We start from the raw sequence: 25,319 nt of genomic DNA on the forward strand, positions 1-25,319 counted from the left end.
CATGCAAAGAAAAATGTGAATTACTGAACAAATACACGAAGAGAGGTGTAAAACATAAAGCTTGTGGAGAAGAGATATATGAGTAAAACACAAGAGCGAGTGGAAGATGTACATACAGAGAGGAAGCTCTCTCGAATAGGATGGAAAGGAAGGAATACGAGACCATACAGAGATGCAGCTATGGTAGCAAACACATGGAAGAGAGCCGGATGCATAAGAAAAAATATGTAAAGGGAGAAGGGATTATTAAAATAAAAGCAAACATATGGGAGAGAGAAGGAACAAGAGTAGGGTGTGTAAAACCCTGTGTTTTGTGCTATATTTCAGTGAAAAATGCGACTTTTTGTCAATTTAGGGCTCATTTCGTGTGAAACAAATAGTGCAAAAATCATAAGCACTGCGAACAACAGCCGCTTGCATTCGGTTGTTCCTGTGCATTCACTGTATATTTTTTACAGCAAATGGCACGTAACTGAGCAAAGTGGCATAATTTCATGTAACCGGCATAATACAAAATTCCCGAAATTATCTGAACTTCACTGACAATTTAAATTTCGCCCAGTCCGCAATAAGAGATCAAAAACTTAGGAGGGCGAAGAGGCAATAAATATATACATGGTTAAAGAAGGTTAAAGGGCAAGCAACTCGGGGGGGAAAAGAAGATATAAGAAAAACCCAGAAGAAAGTTAAAGGGAAAAGGTGGTTGGGGAGATTGTTTAATCGAGTGAGTGAAGCTGGAAGTAAAAGCACATTGTAGATAAACTACCACTAGGAAAAAACGTGCGCAAGGAAATAAGGGCTATGAAAAGGTTTAACAACACATCCAAACAAGAAGTTTTTAGGGAAATTAGAAGGGAAAACAGAGTGCAAACGACAAAAGATGAAAACGGGTGTTGTTTCAAGGGTACACATCTGTGAGTTTTTTTTTTTTAATATATTTTTATTAACATTTTGTTGTTATACAGTTACATGCTTGTTCATATTGTATTTCCGCATTTGTTACACATTTCGTTTTTATGCAATACTTTGCTTTTTGCTCATTGTTTGTTACTTTTATTGTTGTTAATCTTTCTGTTCCTTATTTAGTAAATTGTGCTCATTTACTTGTTAACATGTATTTCCTTTTTACATTTCACTGTTCTGTATAATTAACAATCAAACAATAAACTTAAACCCCTTCTTTCTTGTAACTTGGGAGAGAGGTGGGGGTGTTAAAGGTGGGAGGACAAGGGTAGTGATGGGGTTGGGGAGGGAAGAGGGAAGGAAGGGAAAACACGAAGTGGAGGGTATACAACTCCAAGTGACATTAATGTTGGTCTAATTGGAGGAAGGAAAAGGAGGAAGGGGGAAAAGGACCCCGAGAGGTCAACTTTAAGGCTTTGTGTGAGTGGCTTTTATAGTTGTTAGTGTTTAAAGGTACGTATCGATTTTTGGGCGGGAGAAAAGGTCAACCCAGGGCGCACCGGCGCGCAGTGGGGGCGGCAGGTCACTCACGCTTCTTGCTACTTCTGTTGGTAGAGTGGGGGTCAGAGGGCTAATTGTCTTCGCATCCTTACTCTTGGTGTGATCTATTTGTGATTTGGGCCAGTTTTGGGTGCCTGTTTATGTATTTTCCCCATTTGGTTCTATCCTCAGTGTGGGTTGGATTTCACTTGTTTCTCCGACTGGGTTTGCCAGCCTCTTATTTATACTATCCCAGTTCGTCATTAAATCTTCCCACCCCGGGACAATAGGAACCTGGCGGATATTCCTGGCTTCTTCTGCTTTTAGGACCTGTAGTTCAGCTTTAGACCATGCTGAGATATCCCTTTTCCAGTCAGTCAGTATAGGGTGATCTGGGGCCTTCCAGCCCCTCGAGATTAGTCTCTTGTAAAGGGCCAGGGATAGGTCCAGGAAGCGTCCCCTCACTTTTCCGCAGAGCGCAGCTGGTCTGAGGCCTAGCAGGCATAATTCAGGGGTAGGTCTCAACTCAAACTCAAACAGTTCAGTTAGGATGGGCAATATTTCCCTCCAGCCAGACTGGATCACTGGACATGTCCAAACCATGTGGTCAAAATCCGCCCCTCCTCCTCCGCATCTCGGGCAAGTCCTAGGGGCCCCTCCGTATATACGGAACAGTCTGTGGGGTGTGAGATACGTCCTGTGTAAATAATTGTATTGGATGTATCTTAACCGCGTGTTACATGATATCATCCGGGGGTAGGCCAGTACTCTATTCCACTCTGAGTCAGATAATTCCCGCCCAATCATGTTCTCCCACCGCCCTCTCAGCGACTGTAAAGGGTCTAAGGCTGCCTCAACTTGGGCCCGATATATTTTGGCGATCAGATGTGATTCCTCCCCTTATGTCAACAGTAAGTGCAGGACCTCGTGGGTGGCGGGTTCCGCATTCACTGTGTCCCAGTGAGCTTTAAGAATGTGTACTAGCTTCCCATAGAGTAGAAACTGCCCCCTGGGAACACCCTCTTCCGTTAGTTCAGCAAATCCCCTCATCACACCCTCCTTGAAGAGCCCGCCCACTGCTTCTATTCCAGCTGTCAACCAAGGGCCAAGTCCCATGTTTCCCGGTCCCCTCCCCTCAGGTTCCAGGGCAAGCACCGACAGTGGTAAAGCTGGGAAATATGGAGGACCCACTCCCACCCTTTTCGTACATCTTTTCCAGCATGCCATCGCAACTTGTATCATTATATTGTTCCGGGGGGGGGTTATCTTCCTGTTTGCCATACATGCCGCAATCCATGCCGTGTCCGTTACTCCTTGGGCAGTACATAAATCCAGTTGGCCCCGGCCCGCCAGCCAACCGGATACCCACTGTAGTTGGGATGCCAGGTAGTATGCCTCAAAGTCAGGGGCTCCCAATCCTCCTGTGTGCGGTGGTCTACAGATAGTCGTGAGTGTGGTTTGTCTACGTCCATCGTCCCATATTAGTTCCCTGAGCAACGCATTCAGGTCGCGGAACCATGCCTGGGGGATCAATAGTGGCAAATTGGCGAAATAGTAGAGAAGTCGGGGAAGCATGATCATCTTGGATAGTGCCACTCTGGCCATCACTGGCAGTTTCAGAGAGCGCCAAAATCCTACTGAGGATCTCAGGGATCGGAGCGCTTTACCAAGGTTGCCCTCTCTTAAGTCTCCCAGGTCATGGTAAATCTGAATCCCCAGGTATCTGAAGGTCCGTGGGGCCCATTTCAAGTCCGTTGGGCACACTGCGGGACATCTGTAACCGGGCGTCAAGGGGAACACATATGTTTTGTTACGGTTAAGTCGTAATCCTGATACCTCCCCGAACTCCTCTAGGGCCTCCAGTGCCCAGGGGAGACCGCTCGCCCCATCTCTGAGATAGATCAAAATATCATCTGCATATAGCGAGATAATGTGATCAGTTGGTCCCCACCGAATCCCTCTGCCCGCTCCGTCACCACGTACCCAGGCCGCTAGGGGCTCCATCGCCAGGGCGAACAACAATGGGGATAGAGGGCACCCCTGTCTAGTTCCCCGGTGTACTGGATATGCACCGGAGATTGTCCTACCCGTCCTGACCCTCGCTAGTGGGGATGAGTATAATAGGTCCACCCATCTGACCCAGCACTCCCTCAGGCCCATTTTTAACATTGCCGCCCTCAAGTAGTCCCATCTGATCGAGTCGAAGGCCTTTTCAAAGTCCACCGCTAGCATGGTCCCGGTTGGCGGTTTCGATTCGTTGGGCATATGTAAGATAGAGAAAATTCGTCTGAGATTCAGAGAGGTGCTGCGACCAGGTATGAATCCGTTCTGGTCAGGGTGTATCAGAGTGGGCATGTGGGGCAATAGCCGATTGGCCAAGATGTTACTGAGGATCTTAAAGTCGCTATTTAGCATTGATAGAGGGTGCGGTAGTCAGTTACTGATGCCTCCCTGCTATATGTTTTGGGGAGTGGCACTACCAATGCCTCACGTAGTGTGCATGGGAGTTCTCCATTCTGTGCCGATTCCATATACATTTCCATCAATCTAGGGACTAGTAAGGATTTATACTTTTTATAAAAGTCCATAGGAAGACCGTCTGTGCCAGGGGTCTTCCCAGGGGCCAGCTGCGCAATTGCTTCGGTTATCTCATCTGTGGTCACTGGCCCTCCTAGGCTGACCCTGTCTTCTAGGTTCAGTACCGGCAGGGGAATCCGAGTCAGGAAATTGTCAAGAATCCCCGTCCCCAAGTCTGTGGGCTTCCTGTACAAGTGCGTGTAATAATCTCTGAATGCGTCATTAATGGATTCTAGGCTGAGTCTGCGTGTTCCCCCTCAGTCCAATACACTTGTGATGGGGTCACTGTCTCCGTTCGGGCGCACTAGCCGTGCCAGGAGTTTACCGGATCTCCCCTCCTCTGACTGTAAGGATGTCAGGTATCTTTGCATGCTGTGGCATCTAAGTCGCTCTTCAACTTGGGAGTGCTCTCTATGTGCACGATCGTACTTTTTATCTACTTGCACTGCAGGGCCCTGTCTCAGCTCCCCCTCGTGAATGACCTTCTCCAGTGCATTTAGTTCTCTCTCTAGTGTGCGTCTTACCCTCACAGACTGTCCAAGACAGTAACCCCTCGTCACCACTTTGAGTGTCTCCCATTCTATGGCTCTGGTGGAGGTGGATCCCTTGTTAGCTTCTATGTGTTCTGTTAGGTAACATCGCAATTCCTCCCTATATGCCTGGTCCTCTAGCGCTGCAGGGAACATTCTCCATGATGGTATGGGGTGTCTGTCCTGTGATACCCTCAGTGTCAGCAATAGAGGATTATGATCCGATATTGTGCGAGCAAGGTACTCAGAGTGGGTCACATTTCGAGCCAATCCCGCAGTGCAAACCATCCTATCAATTCTAGTATGTACCTGGTGGAGGCCCGAGTAAAACGAATAGTCCCTGATAGTCAGGTGTTGTAACCGCCAAGCATCTACCAGTCCCCAGGTGTCTAGCCACTCAACTAGTTTTTGTGCTGTTTTGGTTGATGTTGCCCCCTGTAGTGGGGGGGTGGATCTGTCCAAGTCTATGTCGAGCACTGCGTTAAAGTCTCCTCCTATTAGTACTTCCCCCATGTGTTGACGAGTGAGGTGTCTAGACAGACCCGTCATGAATGAGATTTGGTCCTGATTGGGGGCGTATATACAACTCAGGATCAACGGGAGCCCCTGTAATTTCCCCTCTAGTATGACAAACCTTCCCTCTGTATCTATGTTGGAGGAATCAATCGTTAGGGGGACCCCCGCCCTAATCCAAATCAGAACGCGTCTTGCGTAAGCTGAATATTCTGTGGCAAACACCTGTCCCCTCCATCTCCGTCTTAGCTTTTCTGCCTCTCCAGGTGCCAGGTGGGTCTCTTGTAACATAGCTATCTGCACCCCTCTTCTTTTTAGGAAGGAAAGAATTCTATGTCTCTTAGCTGGAGTACCCATCCCCCTGACATTCCAGGTTATGATATTGTGGTCTGCCATCCTATTCTCGAAGCCTGTTGTGTGTAGGCTCGGCGCGCCCAGGGCCCTGACCGATTGCCCCGCAAACTTGTACCTTCATTGTGGTCGATCCATTTCACACATGTAGCCGATGTAACTCATAACTGCAAACCCCAACTCCCCATCCCCAGGGCACCTCCGAAACTGTAGGCTGCCCAACAAGTTATGCAACACTGTAAATTATTCAAACACATCAATGCAATACTCGCCGGCCAAATCTGAAGGCGAGAGTCAAGTCAGGGGGGGCGGCCAGGTCCGGAGGGGCCATTTTTCTGCTCAGCTTGTCTCGTCTTTCGGCGCCAGCGCGGGTTCAAACTATGCGAGTTCGTCAGCGGTTTGTGGGGTCACCCTCGGCGTGTAAGTCGAGCCCCCGGAGCCACCGGGTGAGGACACCACCGTATCATACGATTCTTCTTCAGAGCCCTCCCGGGGCGATGTCTCTCCACCCACCTTGGCCACCGCCTCCAGAGCCTCTCTCTTGCCAGTGACCGCGTTGGCGTCAGTCGTGGGCAATCTCTGGGTCTTTTCCCCCTCGGGGCCCGGCGGGTCCCGCTCGCCCCGTGATTTTCGAGTGTAGGCCACGCCGGCTGTGTCCCATGCCTTTCGAGCCATTCCCATGCCTCCTCTGGGGTTTGGAAGAACGTGGTCTTTCCCTGCGCAACCACTCGTAGTCTTGCTGGATAGAGCAGCGAGTACTGTATCCCCTCTTCTCGCAAGGTTCTTTTAACCGCCAGGAAGAAGGCGCGCTTGTTTTGGACTTCCAAAGTGAAGTCAGGGAACAGTGTCGCTTCGCCATTGGCTACCTTAAACAGACCCGTTTCCCTGGCTTTCTGTAAGAGGATGTCTCTGTCTCTGTAGTGCAGGAGTTTAGCAATTACAGCCCGCAGTGGCCTGCCAGGAGCCAGTGGTCTAGATGGCACACGATGTGCTCGCTCCAGTGAGTAGAAGGGGGTCAGACATCCTGGTGCGACGACCGTGCTTAGCCATTTCTCCAGAAATTCCACCATATTCGTCCCCTCGGCCCCCTCGGGGAGGCCCACCACGCGCACATTATTCCTCCTGTTTCTACCCTCTGCGTCCTCAGCTCGCTGTTCAAGCTTTGCCACTCTGCCAGCCAAGGAGGTCACCTCTGCTGACACATCTTTTTGTTTTGGGACGACTTCCGCCAGCGTTGCTTCCGTTTCCTTTACTCTGTCGGGCAATTTATGATGATCAGCTCTCAGGAGGCCCACCTCTATCGCCACCTGATTGATGTCGCGCTGTAATGTGGTTTTGGTGTCTTCAATGGCACCCAGTATCTTGTCTAGGGTGTCTTGTACTTTGATTTGTGACTGGTTCTGTATGGTCGACTCATTGTCCCCCGGCGGTGTCGGGTGGTCCATGGCTTTGCTCTTATGTCTGCCCTTGGGGGGCATTGGTCAGGCAGGGAGAGGCATCCCAGCAGGCCCGCCACGCAGCCCAGGAGCTTATGCTGTTCGCTGCTGATTTGTCCACTAATCCAGGCCTCGGTTGTCTCAGTCACTGGACCCGGGTGCTCCAGGGCGAGCCCCAGGCGCTCCGCCGGCCGCTCCCAGCGCGTTAAGTGGCAGGGCCGTAGGTCTCCGTCAGCGCTGTGCAGTCCGGCCCCGCCGAAAGTCCGCGCCGGGGCTACGGCCGCGTCCCAGCAGCCCTGCTCGTCCGTGCGGGTCACCGCGTCCACCCCCCGATGGAGGGTCACTCGGTCCGGCGCATCCGGCACCAGGTCTGCTGTTGGCCCCTCCAAGACCAAACGATTAAGCGTGTGTCGTGTTCAGCTCTCTGGTCACGTCCCATCTACTCTTTGCATGAGAGAATAATTTGAGCTGATCCGGGGTTGCTGGGTTTCATGAATTGAGCTGTGATGTATTTAAAAGGCAGGTACAGTAGACCCCCAAGCCGGTGGTGTCCCTGCCGGCCAGGAGGCGCCCCGTACCTGGCGAAAGGGGCACCCGACCTTCAACCTCGATGGGCGGTGTTGGTTGGTGCGGGCAGACTCTGTGCTACTCTGCCTCCCAAAGGACGAATAGTGTTCAATTGGAGCTGCTTGGGATAGAGAGAGTTCTGTTGTTGGTGTCCGAGGGCCCCCGGGCAGCAGCCACAGCTACGCCGGTTATGTGTTCCTGGGGGGGTGTGCCCACAGCTGTCTCCTCGCTGGGCAGCCCCGGGGGGTTCCCCGCGCCCGTGCAGCTGCAGCGCAGGTGGTCCCGCAGCCAGCGGGCACCAGGCCCCGCCCACAGAGAGGGAGGCCGGCCCGTCACCGGGAGGTATTTTCCCCGGCTGTTATGGTTATTAGATATTAGTCCCGGTGGCTTCTCTCCCGCGCCCAGCCCCGGGCGCAGCCCGCGGCCTCACCCGGGGCCGTGGCCTCTGTCCGGCGGGAAGATCGCGGGTCCCAACCAGCGCCGGGCAGCCCGAGTCCGCCGGGGGCCCGCGCCGGGGCCGCGACCGCATCCCAGCGGTCCCGCCTGCTCACACCGGTCGCCGCCTCTGCCTCAGAGCGGGAGACCACCCGGTCCGGCGCTCCCGGCCTCCGGTTATCAACAGGGCCGCGGGCTCCCACCAGCACTGGGCAGCCCGAGTCTTCCAGAGGTCTGCGCCGGGGCCGAGACCGCGCCCCAGCGGTCCCGCCCGCGCCGATCGTCGTGTCCGTCTCCAAATGCAGGACCGCCCGGTCTGGTGCGTCCAGGCTACAGATTAGTGTCGGCCCCTCCGGAGCTGAACAGCTAAGCGTGCGCCATGTTCAGCTCCGTGGCCACGCCCCCGTATACATCTGTGAGTTAACAGTAGAAGATGAAGGTATTTGGAAGACAGTATGAGCCAAATAGGCTGGTCGTGCTCAACAAATGCAAGAGATGTAGCAGATCCACTCCAGAGGGCGCATCTTTAGGGAACAGATTTCTCTCTTCTGTTTGAAGAAGCAGAACCTAGCTATTTCTGCCTTCCTAGGCTGAGAACAATATGCAGTGACTGTCTCTTTAATGTGAAGGCCCACACCCAAAAGAAGAATATGGCTATCATTGTATCACTTATGTGGAATGACCTCACACACATGTGGTGATTTCCACAGTGTCTTACTATCAGGATCTGTCTCAATTTATAGTCCTGATGAAGGCTCTTAATGACAGTGCACAGATCAGACACTGAAACATCTTCCCTAGATAGTTTCAGAAGGCAGATTATCAGTTTCTTAATTATGTGAAAAGGGCAGCATCAATAAAAAAAAAAATGGTAATTTTGAATGCATTTTCTGAGGTATCCACATTTGACAGGAACAATACTAGAGCTATTTCCAGAGATTATATCACTTGGGCATTGCAACAATCTAGAGGCTTAGGGGCCAGGAGAGGCACAGAGGACAGTAATGAAGGAATGATCCTTAACAGGTTCTTCCCACTGGTACATTAAAGAGCCACTTGATGGTGCATGCCACACTAAAAAAAAGGAGTTCTTACCTCCTGTGAGTACATCTTCAGCATTCTTTTAGTGTTTTGAAGACATGATAGTACTCTACATATTCACAAATGGATATAATGACACCTTCTCACCAGGTTTTAGCTTACCACAGTTTCTGTAGTCTTCAATAAGAGGATGCCTCAATACTAGAATGTAGAGCATGGATGTCAATTCACCAATATGCCAGTGGTAGGGAAAGTGTCATCATGTACACTATGACTTCCCAACGACATCACATGCTTGACTTCTTGTTCGATCATTAGCTCCTAATCAGTCTACCATTAGTTGATAAGGAGTTAGAAAAAGGACAAAAAGTAGAAAAACCTCTAACAGCACTCCTTACCTTCTGTTTCTGATGTCTCCCTTTTGACACCTGAAGAAAGAGGCAGCAAGGAGACTGCTAGGGGTACTAAAGAGCAAACCATCACTAGCAGCTGCTTCTCCCAGTGACCCTGAATTGACATCCATGTTGGAGGCTGCTCATATTAAGTTGCAGTGGCAGATAACAGGTAATACCTCTAACAATGAATGCAAACTAGATTCAACTACTGTGTGAAGGAGACATTGCGGAGAGGGTTAATTGCAAAAAGGCTGTGATGAAAAAAACAATGAAGAGTGTAAGGGGGATAACAACGCAGGAGAAAAAGTGTTGGAGCAGTCACCATCTTTGAGATTTGGAAGAGGTATCCACTGAGTTTGGCAAGGAACAGGTATAAATAAAACAGTAGAGAGTGGCTAGTGTAAATTGTGTTAGAGAGGACAGTGTGGTAAATAACTTTTTAAAACTTTGTTTTATTAATAGTCCATGCATAACAACACAATACAAAATGCAGTGCATTTCCCCAGTTACTGGTGCATGAGCTATATCAAAGTATTGCAACATCCCCCAGTTATAGGTGCTTCAGAACACTGCAAGATAGCGCAGCGTGAGGGTGCTTAACGAGATAAACAGTACAATATATAGTCCACGTCACAGCACCTATACTGATGCATACAAATTATAACTACATGTGGCTGTCCCAACTTCGGTACCTGTCTGGGAGCAATAAAATGTATCACACCGTCCCCTGAGTCGGAGTCAGTGCCTGAATCCTCACCACTATTAAGCCTATCCAGTAGGAGCCCCCATAACATCACATTTTCAACAACTTTTTCATCCATTGAGACAAGCCCAGATGTAGTTCTTCTGCCACCCACATTCAAGCACATCTTTGAGCCAGAATGTCATCTGTGGCCACCCGCTGGCTTAACCAGGAGGAGGAGAAGCTGGGAAAACTTGTATGGGATCTTCCGCCCCCTAGGTCTCACCAGTATACCTAGCAGACAGGCCCCAGGCGTGAGGGGGGGGTATCAAGACCCATAACTGTCTCAGTCTTAGGCATGGCCTCCCTCCAAAAACCCATGAACTGCATCGCAGGACATAGCAAGGTATAAGAAAGTGGCACCCATTTCCCCATCTCGCACACACTTCGCTGCCCTTTTGGGATCTATCTTGTTCAACTGAAATCAAGTCACAAACGTGCAGTGTAGGTAACTAAAGTGCAGTTATTTAAACCTGTTGTTACAAGAGATGGCCTGCACCAGTGCACAGGCATGCCCCACTCTACATCCACAAAAGGTTCCGTCAATTCATGCTCCTGTGCCTGCTACGCTCTGTATGAAGGGTTTGTCATGTCACCCTTCGACGCTTTATCAGTAAGGTTAGGGTAATCAGGTGCCTTTCCTCCCCTCCCCTCATCTAAGCAGTCCACCTAGTACCTGGGAGGGCAGCGGTGCTGCTTCAAAGCTGTACCATACCTCCCTTGCTGTGTTTTCCAGCCAAGCATACTGCAGGAATTGTTCTGGCCCCACATGAAATGCTTCCTGCGCGTCAGGGAAAGTAATACAGACCTCACCTGGATATAGGTCACCGTCCAAGGGACAACCACTCTCCCTCCACTGTTCCATTGACATGTCCATATTAAGGATGCAAAATGGTGCAAGATCCCAAAGACATAGGCCCATATTTATACTTTTTTAGCGACGCATTTGCGTCATTTTCTGACGCAAAAGCGGCGCAAACTTACAAAATACAATTGTATTTTGTAAGTTTGCGGAGCTTTTGCGTCAAAAAGCGGCGCAAATGCGGCGCTAAAAAAAGGATAAATATGGGCCATAGTTCCCTGTCAAAGGGAGCCCTGCGAAGCACATTCTTTACCATCACTTCCCATATTGCTGTTGTGTGTCACCAGATATGGAATTGAATGCTCAGAGCAGCTGCCTCTCATCAGCAAGCATGCCATCGTGCCCCCCCAAAGCATGTCATTAAAGAGCCTCTTTTCCAAATTGTCGGGCTCTGATACCCATTGAGCATCATATTGCGGATGCCCTGAAAGTAATAGAGTTGCATGTCAGGAAGGGCCAACCCACCTTCTTCCATGTCTATTTTAAGAACCGACAGGGTTGCTCTGCTAGCCAGCCCACACCAAAAAGACCAACAGACTATCCAGTTTTTTAAATACTCTCAGACTAAGTGAGAATAGTAAATTCTGCACCAGATACAGACAGCGTGTGAGGAACACCATCTTGGCGACTCCTGCCCTACCCAACACCGATAGGAGAAATATATTCCAGGACTCAATGGATCCTGTGAGGCCCCCCAGGACCCTGTCTACGTTCATCCATTGGAGGGCGGCCTCAATGTGTGCAACTATATTGCCTAGGAAGCAGAAGATTCCCATTGGATCCCCAGGTCAAGAAGCTGCTCATGTGTAATCTCCACCAGTCTCCTCAAAGGAAATAATATTGTCTTCCTGACATTGACCTTCAAGCCGGAGATCTCACCGAACTCAGCCATAAGCCTCATTAGGAGTGGCACCGTCTCGCCGAGGGAGTGAACACATACTAGCACATCATCTGCATACGATGAAATTATATGATTGGTTCCTACCACTCGGATACCCCAGGGTTCCAGCTCCCTGCTAATAGTATTGCCAAAGGCACAATGGCTAGGACAAAAACGAGTGGTGAAAAAGGGCCACCCTATCAGATACCCCTTGCGACAGTCCAGGACTCTGAATTTGCACCCCTCACCCTGATGCATACTATAGGGTCAGTATAGAGTAATTACACCCAATTCCGAAAGGTGGGCCCGAACCCATCCCTTACAGCACCGCCATCAGATAACCCCAGTCAACTGTATCGAATGCCTTCTCCAAATCTATTGAAGTGCCACATCCTGGTCATCTTGCATAGTCTTGTGTAGGACATGAGTCAGCCTATGAATGTTAAAGGTAGTACTGTGGGCCAGCATAACACCACACTGATCCTCATGTATCAGTCCCCGTAATACCCCTCCCAACCTTGTAGCCAGCAGTTTAAAGATGATTTTAACTTCTGAACTGAGCATGGTGAGTTGCCTATATGATGACGGGTCCGCAGGGTCCCTCCAGGTTTCAATATGAGGCAGATAATGCCTTCACGCATGGCGGGTGAGAGGAGCCGCTTATTCTGGACCTCAGGAGAACCTCCAGCAGCTTTTCCCCCAGCTCCGCAGAGAAGGTCTGAAAGAATTCCACCAGGTAACCATCCCCCACTGAGGCTTTTGATTTATTGAGAGCACACAATGTTGTTCCCTTCTCCTCCAACGTAATCACCCCATCTAGTTACTGCACACTCTTCAGTGATATGTGCTGTAGGTCCACCTTGCAAGAAAATCTTCAACTGCACCTGGTCGATAAACCTCATTGGCACAGTAGACAACTCGAAAATGCACCCTAGTGGTGTGAAGGACATCCAGCTGACTCTTCACCAGGCTCCTGTCCGGTGCACAAAGATGTATGATGGGGGAGCCTCTAGCTCATGGATACTCAAAGTATGGCCCGCGGGCCTCATGCGGCCCCTCTGACCTTAACATGCCGCCCCCCTGGGCAAGAGAAGCACTGGACAGCTGTTTGTTCGACTCAGCACTTACAATAAAAATATTAAATAGACACACACTCATTTATTTAAACTTACTTGGTGTTAAAGAACGGAAGTGACTGGGGACTCCAGCACTTAACTTTAGAAACGCCTTCATTTTTAAAGACATCTTGCAGCATAAGTGTAAAACTATGTCAGTCACTTCAAAATTAAAAAAGTGTATTTAGTTAACATACAGAGCCTTTTCACCCTAGTACAATTTGTTATATCAGTACATTGAGATGTATTCATGTAAAAGTGATAGTTTTCAAACATTTATTCTTCCCCTTACCCTGAGAACACCACCAATAGTAAATTTAAAGAGGGATGTCACTTGTTATGTGCACTTTATGGGTGGCCTGGGTTCCTATCATACATGAACAACATTATAGTTTATTCAATCAAACACAGAAGCAGGTTTTGTGCAGCACACACCATGAAATCATATATTTCAAGGTCTTATATGCGATAATGCAGAAAAAGGAGGGAAAGTGAAGTTAAACAATTGCCTAGAATCACACAATTTGGGAAAGTGGGGAAGCCGGGATAAATTCCAGGTTTTCTGGTTTCCCATTGTTCATTTCAGCCACAAGGTATATGTGTGTATATATATATATAAATAAATATATATCTTTTGCTTCTCCTACACCTTTCTTGCCACCAATGCCCCCAGGCACGCCAGCCAACCGCCTCTGCACTGCCATCAATGCGGCCCCCAGACACATCACAGACCAAACTTTTTGGCTCCTGGGAAAATGTTTGTGAGTACCCATGCTCTAGCTCTTGTTTTTGTATACAAGCTATGAACCTACTGGACTTGTTCCTGTATCTTGATGTCTGCTTCTTGTTGCCTCCGCCGCCCCCCCAGGTAGTCCCTATGCATGCTCCCATCATAACCGCTTTGAGACCTTCCCACTCAGTAGCTCTGGTGGTGCCCCAATCGTTTGCTAAGTAATTAGTGAGTGCGGTTGCCAGTGAGTCTCTACTGACTGCATCGGTTAGGAGTTCGGAAGGCATGCACCAACTCTTCGCAAGGTGGATATCCTCACTCCACTACAAGTGGAGCAGAACCAGCATATGGTCAGAGAGTAACGGTTCCAGGTAAATGACCTCCCGCAGCCATGCAGGATCTACCCCAGCCACCAGCAGATGGCCCAGGTGGCTATGGGTTTTGTCCCAGTGAGTGGCAAGTGTATTCCCGCAACCGCAGATGAAGTGGGCGCCAACCATCCAGTAACCCCAGATGTTGCATAACCAAGGATAGTGAGCTAGTCAATTGTGGTTTCGTCCCCTGTATTGGTGGGTGCCGGTCACTACCACCATCAAGGACACAATTGAAGTCGCCAGCCCAAATCACCGGGGATACCAGACTGCAGTCGAGCAAGTTATACATTGCCTTGTAAAACTTCCCATCATCCACATTAGGGGCATAAGTGTTCACAATTGTGATATCTTTACCATCTAGTGTGCCCTGGAGCAGGACATAACACCTCTGAATATCTGCTTCGCTGTATTTATGATGAAATAGCACCTCTGGTGCAAGCCAAATAGCCACTCCCCTGGAGTGAGTCACGGAGAAGAGCTGCCCTCTCCACCTTTTGCCCAATTTCTTAGGCTCACTGCTCATGAGATGGGTTTCATGAAGACAGGCAATGTGGATCTTGTTATGTTTGAGAAATTAGTTAACCTTGTACCACTTGGCGTAGCCCTTCAATCTGTTCAAATTCCAGGTGACAATATTAGTATAATCAGCCATCATGAAGCATAGACCACTTTCCAGAGTCAGACCTTCCCCTAACCCATACAGCCAGACAACCCTGGGTCTGCTTCAAAGGAAACAAAGCACCCTGCGCCAGTACCTGCACTGCAAAACATACTTAGCCCCCCAAGAAAAAAAGAGGGCAGACCAACAGAACTTGCCCAATTCCCCCTAAACCAGACGAACATTACAACAACTAACCATATTGCTCATTCATATTTGTCCATGCTGTGAGGACCCATAGCCTACTCCATCCCCCACAATTATGGCCTACCACTACATGTGGAAAGGACTCCTTTGGACACCAACCAATGATTTGAATCTGTAACAATAGTACATGACAAACTACACCAATGTGGAATCTAGGATACAATCCAGCATAGTTTTATGTGCTCCCCTGGTAGGATACCTCTGCCCCTCCAGAGAAGGCGAACACAGAAACAATACTGGCTTCACCCTCAAACAGCAGAGTTATTCATCTCCACGGCCATTGTCAAGGCCAGAGGCCTCCTCATCACTCTCAGGACATCCACGGGGAAGCCAGCACCATGGTGCCATCACCCTGGACGACAAAGCTTGAGGGCTTCTGGCTGCCAGGGTCCCGATCCCCACAGGGCACAGTCTCCTCACGTAGCCTCCAGTCTGAGCTGTACAGCCCTCTGTCACTTCAGGACCAGTTCTTCAGGAGGCCACTTTATCTCATAGCACCTTGTCCCATATCTCCAACCATCTCCAAATATCCTTTGGTGAGTCAAAGAGGTGAGACTTGCCCTCTGAGGACACACTCAGGATATAATAGCATGTACCCGAGGCCTACGGATTTCAGCTTTCTCTTAACCTCCATGAAGGCTTTGCCGATTCCCCTGGACCTTCTGGGTGCAGTCCAGGTAGACTGAGATGAAATGTTTCCCATAATTGGCATTGTCAGTCTCTTGGGCCACCAGGAGGATACAGTTCCTGTCCTTATAGTTCAGGAAATTAGCTATAATGGCCTGTGGCATCGTCCCTGGCCTCGGAGGGGCCACCAATGCCCAGTGAGCTCTCTTGATGACAAAAAAGGGGACAATCCAGTAGGTTTTATCGTGTCCCTGATTCAACCCTGAACAACGCTCTCCATTATGTCCCTCTCAGCCGGCTCAGGGAACCCTAGGAGGTGGATCTGATTGCAGCACAACCGCCCCTCTGCACTTTTCACCTGGGCCTCCAGGGCCCCAGTTTTGGACGTGATGGTAGCCACTTGCTTTCTGAGCGAAGCCACCTCTGTCTGAAGTTCAGAAATAGACGCCTTAGCTACCCGAACCTTGTCTGATACTTTTCATAGGCCTGCACAGAGGGTGTTTGCCTCAAGTGCCACAGTCTGTATTTTACCTCCTAAGGCCAAGCAGGACCCCTGAATGGCTGCCAGGATGTCTGCCCAAGAGGGCTCCTCAGGCACTGGGTCCAACGCTGGATCCCCACAGGCACCACTCTGTTGTGTCTACTGCTGTGAGAGGGGCATCTGAGTGGTATACTGCTCCAAGGTCTTCCCCTGCGGTGGACCGGACACCTGCTCTTCCCGATGTTGAAAGCAAGAGGCAACCCACCACTCTTGCACCACAACCACTGGGCCAGCCTGTGTGGACACTCCCACGGGTAGACACCCCCTCACCTCACCAGTCCCTGCACCAGCCCATGCACAAAGCTATGGGCTGTTCCAGCCGTGTACCAAGCACCTCAATGTGCTCCTCTTTAAGAGGTGGAATCCCCAAATCGCCTGCAGAAGTTATGGGCCAATGACCCGGATCTAGTCAATGTGTAGCAAGGAGTAAATCACTCTATAGGGTCTCAGGCTCATTTCCAAGAGTGGTCCACAGTCAGGGGCAACACAGAAGCCCCCTCAAGTCCAAATGCCAGCCCCCACAAATTGCACTGTTTGCTCTGTGCCACTTCCACAATGCCAAGGGGGAGACGGAGAGAAGGAGGCCCCCACACTGCTGCTCCACAAGACCGGCTCTTCGCGGTCACATCAGACTTGCTTCCTCTGGTGGAGTCTCCTGACTCATGTTGGAACTGCTGATGGGCTCCCGCAGACCCAGCAAGGAACACCAGGGCCCCAAAGCCACTCAGAACGCGTCAATCCCCAGGCCCAGCACAGCAACCATGAGGCGGGGACACTCACTGGCTCAAGAGTCGCGTCTTGGCTCTTTCGCCCCAGGCCATGTCCTTCATGAAAGATGAGAAGGGAGGACCCTAAGAATGGCCACAACTCCAGAACGTCAAAACCCCTGAACCACGCGGACCAGGAGTGCTCCTCACTGTGGCTGGAAGGCTGCGCCGCATGCCCGACTCACTTCCAGAGTGTCAGCCGCCTTGTGAGCACAGTCGCGGCGCGGCTGATCAGTAGGCCCGTCGGGCGCCGAAGTCCCCCACTGCTCTCAGAGTGGCTGCGCCAGGCCACAAATAGAACCCAGGGGTGCGGTGAAGCGCTGCCAAGTAAGTCCCAAAACACTAGTCTGACCACATGGCAGCACACGCAGGATTCTTCAGGATGTTAGTGTGGTCTGTGAGGAGCAGTTTAGGAATGCGTCCTGTCAGCCATCTTGCCGGGCCACACCCCCGGTAAAGAACTTTAAAATTATCGGAATTCTCTTTATACCTTTCATTTAAATTTCTCATTTGACTATGATAATACACTTCCACGCTTCGAAATTACATGTTATGGTGCTTTTGTAAAATAATTTTCCCTTTTTCACTTTCTACTTTGGCAGTCTATTCTTTTAACTGTAGCTTGAAAGGAAACTGTAAAGCAATGCCTATGTCAATGAGATCACCGCGAAAGAACATACCAGATCCTACGTACAGGTTGATGAAACATAAAGGAACTCACCCACGCAGGCAGCTTTGTCCTCACTGGCCTTGAAACCTGTTTGGCAGGTACAGTCGAATGATCCTTCTGTGTTAGTGCAGCGACCTCCCCTACAGACTCCTCCTTGCCGGCACTCGTCCTTGTCTTCCAAAGCAGAGAAGTGAACATACAAAAGTCAGGAAAAAAATTATAGAGGACTCTGTAAATCACCTTCCTATTTATCTAGAAAAACACATTTTTTATGCCCTATATTCAGAAGTTGAGGTTTCCCCCTATTAATCCTCTCATCTAGTAACATGCAATTATTAAGTATATCATTCTACAATGCATTTCACTTGCACAAGCGAATGCTTGGGGCGAATAAACATCTATTTTGAGTTGCAAAGAGGCCACAATCCTCTCTACTTGTAAATACTGTGTTTGATTATGAACCATATATTGCCACTTTATATGTTTTGGGACAGATTCAAAAAGACATGCAAGAGTGAGTAAAGATTAACATAGGAGTGCTCTTTTACGTACTCTGAGATGCTCTTGTGAACTGACCTCTGTGACATTTAGGTGTTCAGTAATACAAACAACTTTAGACACCACAAGTTTACCCAAAATAACTTCATACATTTAGCACAATGTGTTGGAGAGTTCCACAAAGTAGAAGTGTGAATTTACTAGGGTTAGAATTATGGCAGCATGAAGAAAACCAAGAACAAATTACTAAAGTGTTTCAGCTTCATAAATATTTGTATTTCAATAAAATGACCACTTTGAATCAAATGAATTTTGTTTTACACCTGATGTAAACTCATAATTTATCACCCCATACACAGGTCCACTAGAAATATGAGATTTTGCGGAAGCGGCCTTTTCTGTATAATTCGTAGATTTACTGCACGGATCACATTACCCACAATCTGATGCTTAACTTTCAGATTTCAACAAGTGTTTATAGTTCAAGTCAGTCAAACTATATTAAAGTGTCACACGTGATGCAGTCCAGCGGTTGACTCTGCAAGTATTAACTGGTCACCTTTCAGTTGTTGATTGTTGTTTTCAAAGGTTTAACTGTAGAAATGAGGTGAAATATTTCACCAGGAAATATTAATATCTGTTAAAATGTCAAAATAGTTAAATACTACAACATTATTTGCCATAATCCGCCATTTCGTACCGCATAATTTAACCAACCCCCTGCCATTTAGTTTGCATAACAGCACAATTCTGGCGGCTCTGTTTATAACCAAACTATGGATTGTGTAACAGTTGAGGTGGACCTCAGACAAACATGGCAAAGAAAGCCCAGTCACAGCACCTACGGTTTGGATCTTTGGTGACCTGACCAGTGCTTAATTTGTAAATAAAAACGTACAAGTGCCCAAAGCCCCCCTTTTAAACACGCAGCTGCTGCAATTAAATGTGCGAACACGGAACACTGAGGCGGCGTAATCCTGAAACCATCTCAGGCCTCTTCAATCCATATTAAATTAAAGCCACTCCCTGCCCCTTCAACTCACTCTAGTACCTTTCTACATTCTCCTTTTGTGACGCTTTTTCATTTTTCTCTTCCTCCGTCTTTCCTATATGTGTCTTTTGCTCGAGGCAAATGCTTGAGGCAGAAAAATAAACGCCGGCCCTCAATAATAAGTGCCGGTGCTCCGCACTGGAAACCCCAAGCACAAATTAAGCACTGGACCTCACTCTTTGCCAGCTTGAAGTAGTTTTCAAGCTTGCAATTAATCTTTTCTTATATCCGATAAGCGTGCCACTATTTCTAAAATAAAATGTGGGATACCTTTGATTTTATTCAGGGTCCCTCCCTCTTAACTGGTTCGTAGAGCTTCCCAGTGAGTCAAACTCTTGTAAAGTCAAGGGCCCATTCTTATACTTTTTTAGCGCCGCATTTCCGCCGCTTTTTGACACAAAAGCAGCGCAAACTTACAAAATACAGTTGTATTTTGTAAGTTTGCGCCGCTTTTTCATAAAAAAATGATGCAACTGCGGCGCTAAAAAAGTATAAATATGGGCCAATATTTACTGTATTTTAAAGCCTTGCTTACTGGCTACATGCTGAAAGAACCAGTGCCTGGTGCCTGTGGTATCTTGCAGAAAAGACTGCTTTAAGTAACTAGCAAAATATTACCCTTTTCAGACTTGAGTCTTACATATTAGTATTTGTAAACACCTCACTGAGACACGGGGACAGTAAGAGGCTGAATTTTATTTGACCAAAAATAAGGAGACGAAGGGAAGCAAACATAATTTAACTTCCAGGAAAGGACCTCCACCTCACCAGCTACAACTTACTTTTTCGAAACTAGGCTGCTAACCTACGGATGATACAATGGCACAATTTCCTTAGCCTTGTGAGGATTTCACTTCACATTGCAACCAAACGCAATGTGGTGCAAGGGCTCACCTATGCAGTTGGTCCCGTCTGGGGTGGTGGTATAGCCCTCTGCACAGAGGCAGGAGTAGGAGCCCTCGGTATTCAGACACTCCCCCTGGGGGAAGCAGTATTCACTCTCCAGGCACTCGTTGATATCTGCAAGGGGCAAAGGAAATATAACTTATTAATTAAGCAGTTGAAAGAGATGTTCATCGCAAAGCAGTTCCAATCATCAGGTGCTGCGTCCCCACGTTTCATTCCCGGCCTTGGAAGCACGGGAAGGCTATACCTTACCTTATGCTTTCTTCCTTCTAGAATATTTGGGATTGGATACGAAATTGCAGAATTGTAAACACTGATTGACTCACTTCCCAAGTCCCCGACGATGATAATTGACGGTCTGCAAACAGTGGCGCAGCAATGGAATCGTGGGTCCTGAAACAAACAAGGAATATGGACCCGCTTCCAGTGGTATACAGTGGGATTCTCCACCGCTTTCCCTTGTACTAATACTACACCTGCTGCACTAATAATAGCCATACCCTTGTCCGGGGCTCCAACCTGCACCAGTGTAGTATCTTCTAAGGCATGTGCCTGGAGATTTTTAGACTTTGCAGTGCTTGGACGCTGATCAGCTCAGCTCAGCTGTGTTTCCTGTTAGTTGGCTTTCTTTTTAATTCTGATTTTGTGTGAAGAAAGGTCTATTGCTCATAAAATTTACTGAAAATTCCACTTTTAGCCATTCTTCAAATCACTTATTTTACCAAGAAGCTCTAATAGGCTGTCTTCTTACAAATGTGTTCTGTAGACATGGGATGATGCCCTGTGCTTCAATATTCTTTCCGTCTGTTGACTTCAGATACAAGTTAGATCAGGGTTGCTTTATGAGAGCTATTCGGTGTGTGACACTTAATTTATCCAACTATATGAACACAAAAATCATTGCAAGCATCATTGCATGGTCCGAGGTCAAGCAAAGCCTAGGCACAAAGGAGGGGTATAATCAACAACGCTTGCCATAGCACAGACATGAAGGGCATCTGTTCACAATATGCCCCGGCTAGATTAGTTCATGTTGCTGACTATGAGTATTTTCAGTGGAGATGCCAGACTGACCTGTACACTTTACTCCCTCACTGCTGAGCTGGTAACCCGCCTTACAGTCGCACCGGTAAGATCCGTCAGTGTTGATGCATCTCCCACTGGAGCCACAAACCGCCTCGTTCTGACACTCATTGATATCTGAAAAGGATAACAAACTTTGTCAAGGAATTGAAAATGTAGTTGAGACACAAAGAAAGACCAAAAATGCTTATCAAGCTGGAGAGGGGAAATGGTTTCCAGAGGATATAGAATATGAGGATTAAGTTCCCTTGGATCTAGGATGAAGGAAAGAGACCCATGAGCTTTAAGCATGGTCATTTGCCATGGAGTGCAAGCAGAACATTTACACTGATCTGAGTGGAGGAGGCAACAGTTCAAGGGCTTGTAGAGGTGAGTAACAGAGGCCCATGTACCAGGAGGGTGAAGGTTAGGTTCCTATATAACACAGGTATTAAAATGAAGGAATGAAACTGTTTTTTCACTGGGCTAAGAGTGGGTGACACATGTACCAGGAGTCTGGGGATTTGAACTGGATGCCCGTACATTTGGGGTAAAGCTGAGGATCCCAAAAATATTGGATCTTGAGCAGAAAAAGAGCTAAATATTCAAAGAACAGAATTGCAAAGCCAGGATACCCATGGCCTTGAGTGTTGATGCCCATGGAAGTAGAAAGAAGACCAAATGGCATATAAGAGTGCGGTGAAGGGTTGGTGCTGAATGTCATCATATGTATATAATTCACTTAAAAAACCAAAGGTTACAGGGACGTTATATTTAGGCTCACATTTTAAACATACCAAACCATAGAAAGTCACCAGTTATAGTTAAGAGTTATCTCAAGTAATTATAACTCGTGCCCTAGGGTAACTATTACTCACGCCCCCGCCATGCACAGTTTTTCGTCAAACAATGTAATGCAACTTTTACATTGATGTTATGAGTGATGTTATCAAAGATGTCATGAGTGTCGTAATTTGTGGAGTAATTAGCAGTGCATTGCAAGGGCGCACGTTATAGTTAACGTAGGACACCAGTAAGTGAGTGCATGTGTGTCTGAGTGGAACTCTGAGTGGGTGCGTAAGGATCAGAGTGGGTGTGTGAGTGGGAGAAAGATTGAAAGAGAGGGGGAGAGAGAGAGTGAGAGGGAGAGAGAGTTCTTTAAGGGATTGGTGTATGATATACTCAGAATGTGATATTTCTGCACAAATTGAAAACAAAAATGTATTTGTCAATTAAAAATAGTAAAATCTTCTTCCAGTATCAGCAATAAACATTTGAAGATAAAAATAATGAAATGAGAGAAATGACTAGGGACACACCTATACTCAAACCCTCAACTCTCAGGGTGAAAGTATAGCACCTTCACCATTAGGCTAGCTATGTGTTTTTTTCTTAAATTTGTTTTTGCCCTTTACAGGCTATCTGGGACAGCGGGCGGGGAAGCTTCAAGGACTCCCCTGTGGTCCCATGTGATTGTTTTTTTATTTTTTATCGTCGTCCTTTATGGGCTATCAGGGACCGCGGGGGACTCTCCTCGCGGTCCCAGCCGCCTCCCGCCTCCTGCGTGAGCTGGCATTGCTCCCTCAAGCAGGGAGCTGCTTTCAATAGCAGCTCCCTGCTTGCAGAAGAAATGTTTTCATCTTTCATTCCCTGCATGCATATCTGCATGAAGGGAAGACAGATGAAAACTCCGCTTTCTGACAGCCAGATCTGTTTGACATGTCCAGCTGCCAGAAAGCAGAGTTATGTTTGCTGTCAAAGCTGCAGCCAAGCCACAGTAAACAGTTATGTCCCAGGGGTGGGCACCCCGGGACACAGCAGGAGCCGGCCATGGGGGTGCCGGTCCCCAGGGCCATCAGTGGCTCCTTGAGAGAGTCCGCGCGGCCCCCCTCCATTGTGCATAGCCCTGGGGAGGTTTTTTCGTTCCTTGGGGCTTCGGGGGTCCAAAACAGACCCCTTTTCTTTTTTTTAGGATTTGTCCCGGGGAGGTGGTGGTACCCGGAGCTGCGGGCGGGCTGTACAACCCCCCATGCCAAAGGTATTTAATCTCCCAGGGAGGTGCTGTTCCCTATGGCTGTGGAGGGGCCACGTGGCCTCCAGCACCAAATGTATTCAATGCCCGGGGAGGTGGCGGTCCCTGGGACTGCGGGTGGGCCGAGTGCCCCCCCATGCATTTTAATTGTTTGAAGCCCTGGGGAGGTGCTGGTCCTGGGGGCTGCGGGGAAGCCATGCAGCCACCCTCATTAATGGGCCTCTCCCACAGAAATAAATCAGTTATCCCCGGGGAGGAGTGGCCCCCCACACATATTATCTACATCATCCTGGGAGGTGGAAGTTCCTGGAGCTTCAGTGGGGGCTAAGTGCCACCCGTTACAAATAAAAAATGCCCCCGGGGCTTGGCCCACCCGGGGGCTTTAAAAAGACTAAAAATACTAAGCGCAGAAGCCAGCACTTCATTTTTTTCTTTAATTTATGGCGGATCCGTCGCAATTCCAGCTGAAAATAAAAATAAATAAAAAAAATGCTTAATAGCCATTGGGGGGTGGAGGGGGGGTCCCTCTGGGGTCTCACCAACAGAGTTTAGGGGTCAGGCTGACCCTACCCTGACCATGTTTCTTTATTTTTAACCTTTTTTGTGGGACTCGGCTGAAGCCGAGTCCCAACATGGCTGGTAACACTTCCTTGTTGAAGTGTTATCAGCCAATCAGATCTCAGCACGAGATAGGAAGGGGTTGCAAATCCTTCAAGTCCCTATACATACAAATTTAAATTGCCTTTAAGTTCTCTTAAACTAATGTACGGATTTAGACCAAATAACAAGAAGGCCTCTTTCTGGACCAAGAGCTACCTTTATGCCAAATTTGGTGTAATTCCGTTCAGTGGTTTTGGCGCTATCGCTGTTCAAAATTCCTATGGAAAAATGAATGGTGAAAATGTGTTTTGGGACACCCCCTTTTTTTCGGCCTCCGCTTGACAGATCAACCCAAAACTTTCCAGGCAGCAACTGAAGTGACGTCCGTTGTTTTTTGGAAAATTGCGTGAAGATCATCAAACAGCACCAAAGTTATTAGCAAAACAAAAAACTATTTTTCTATAGAAGCTAGGTCCTAACTATAACTACCTAGTGACGACCGACATATATATACTGAAGAAAAACAAAGGTTAAAGTACCATCAAAGTACTATTATAGTTAAGTGTGATAAAAAGTTCAACCTTAGAAATTCACTGAAAACATCAAAGGTTAAAGTATGTTGCAGTTAGGTGAATTTGTCAGTGACAACATTAATATTCACATTTTGAACAAAAAAAAAAAAAACACAGAAATTCACCAGTTAAAGCTACCAGAGCAAACTGAAACGTCCACCCCTGCCATGCCTCTTGAGACTCTTGTGGACCCAACCGTCCAGATATACTATTATTTTTCAACCTTCATTTCCCGAAAACTACTTGGATGGATTAATACTGAATCACAAAAATCTAAATCTGAGCATCAAGCTCTAGCTTCCTGCCAAATTTGGTACAATTCTGTTCAGCAGTTTTTGCTGTAGCCCTGCATAAAGAAGTCAATGAAAAATGTATTTTGAAATCCCCCTATTTTCCCGGCCGTCGCTTGATGGATCACTCTGAAGCTTTCCATGCAGCAACTAGTTAAAAAGTATGCCTTTCGGGAAAGTTATGTGGAGATTCATCACACTGTGCTAAAGGTATTAGCAACATAAAAAACACTTTTCCCGTGGAACAGCAGACCTAACTATGACTACCTAGTGGCAACTGACACTATATATATATATATATATATATATATATATATATATATATATATACACATTTGTATGTATTCCATAGAATACAAATTTAAACTACACAAATTATTAAAAATGCTAAATTTATAGTTATACCTTAAATTTATAATATAATGTGCACATACACACCACCTTCAAATTAATATAACTTTATTCTTTGTATACAAACCAAATTTAACCTACTCAAACAATAAGATTTTTAAAATTATAGTTATACCTTCAATTTCTAATTTAGGCAGTGCTTTCACATTAGTGAGTTAACAACACTGCAGAGGTGTATGGGTTATAGTATTTTGAAGGTGGAGCGAAATTTAGAAATTGAATGTATAACTTTGAACTTTAGAATTTCTAATGTTTGAGTAGTTTATGTTTGGTTTGCATAAAAAGAATAAATAACATTTTCCTACTTATAACTGAACTTTAACCTTGTTTTTTTCATTGAATTTGTATTGATCTTCATTTTTTTTTAAATACATTTTGTTAGATATCACAAAGTAAATCCACAATAGTTTTTGTTTTTATACAGTGGCTCGGAGTG

The 25,319-nt window shown here is 47.4% G+C and overlaps 1 protein-coding gene across 4 annotated transcripts in view; it reads right to left on the bottom strand.

The window, feature by feature from the left end:
• Positions 1-25,319, bottom strand: part of LTBP4 (latent transforming growth factor beta binding protein 4) — a 922,370-nt gene that overhangs the window by 91,110 nt on the left and 805,941 nt on the right. For all 4 annotated transcript variants that reach the window (XM_069207205.1, XM_069207206.1, XM_069207204.1 and 1 more), the window contains 3 exons: positions 20,991-21,116; positions 19,905-20,030; positions 17,513-17,635 (listed from right to left, as the gene is read on the bottom strand). In XM_069207205.1, coding sequence (XP_069063306.1) covers positions 17,513-17,635; positions 19,905-20,030; positions 20,991-21,116 — 375 coding nt within the window. The remainder of the gene's footprint in view (positions 1-17,512; positions 17,636-19,904; positions 20,031-20,990; positions 21,117-25,319) is intronic.

Source organism: Pleurodeles waltl, chromosome 9, assembly GCF_031143425.1.
Source record: "Pleurodeles waltl isolate 20211129_DDA chromosome 9, aPleWal1.hap1.20221129, whole genome shotgun sequence".
NCBI lineage: Eukaryota > Metazoa > Chordata > Amphibia > Caudata > Salamandridae > Pleurodeles > Pleurodeles waltl.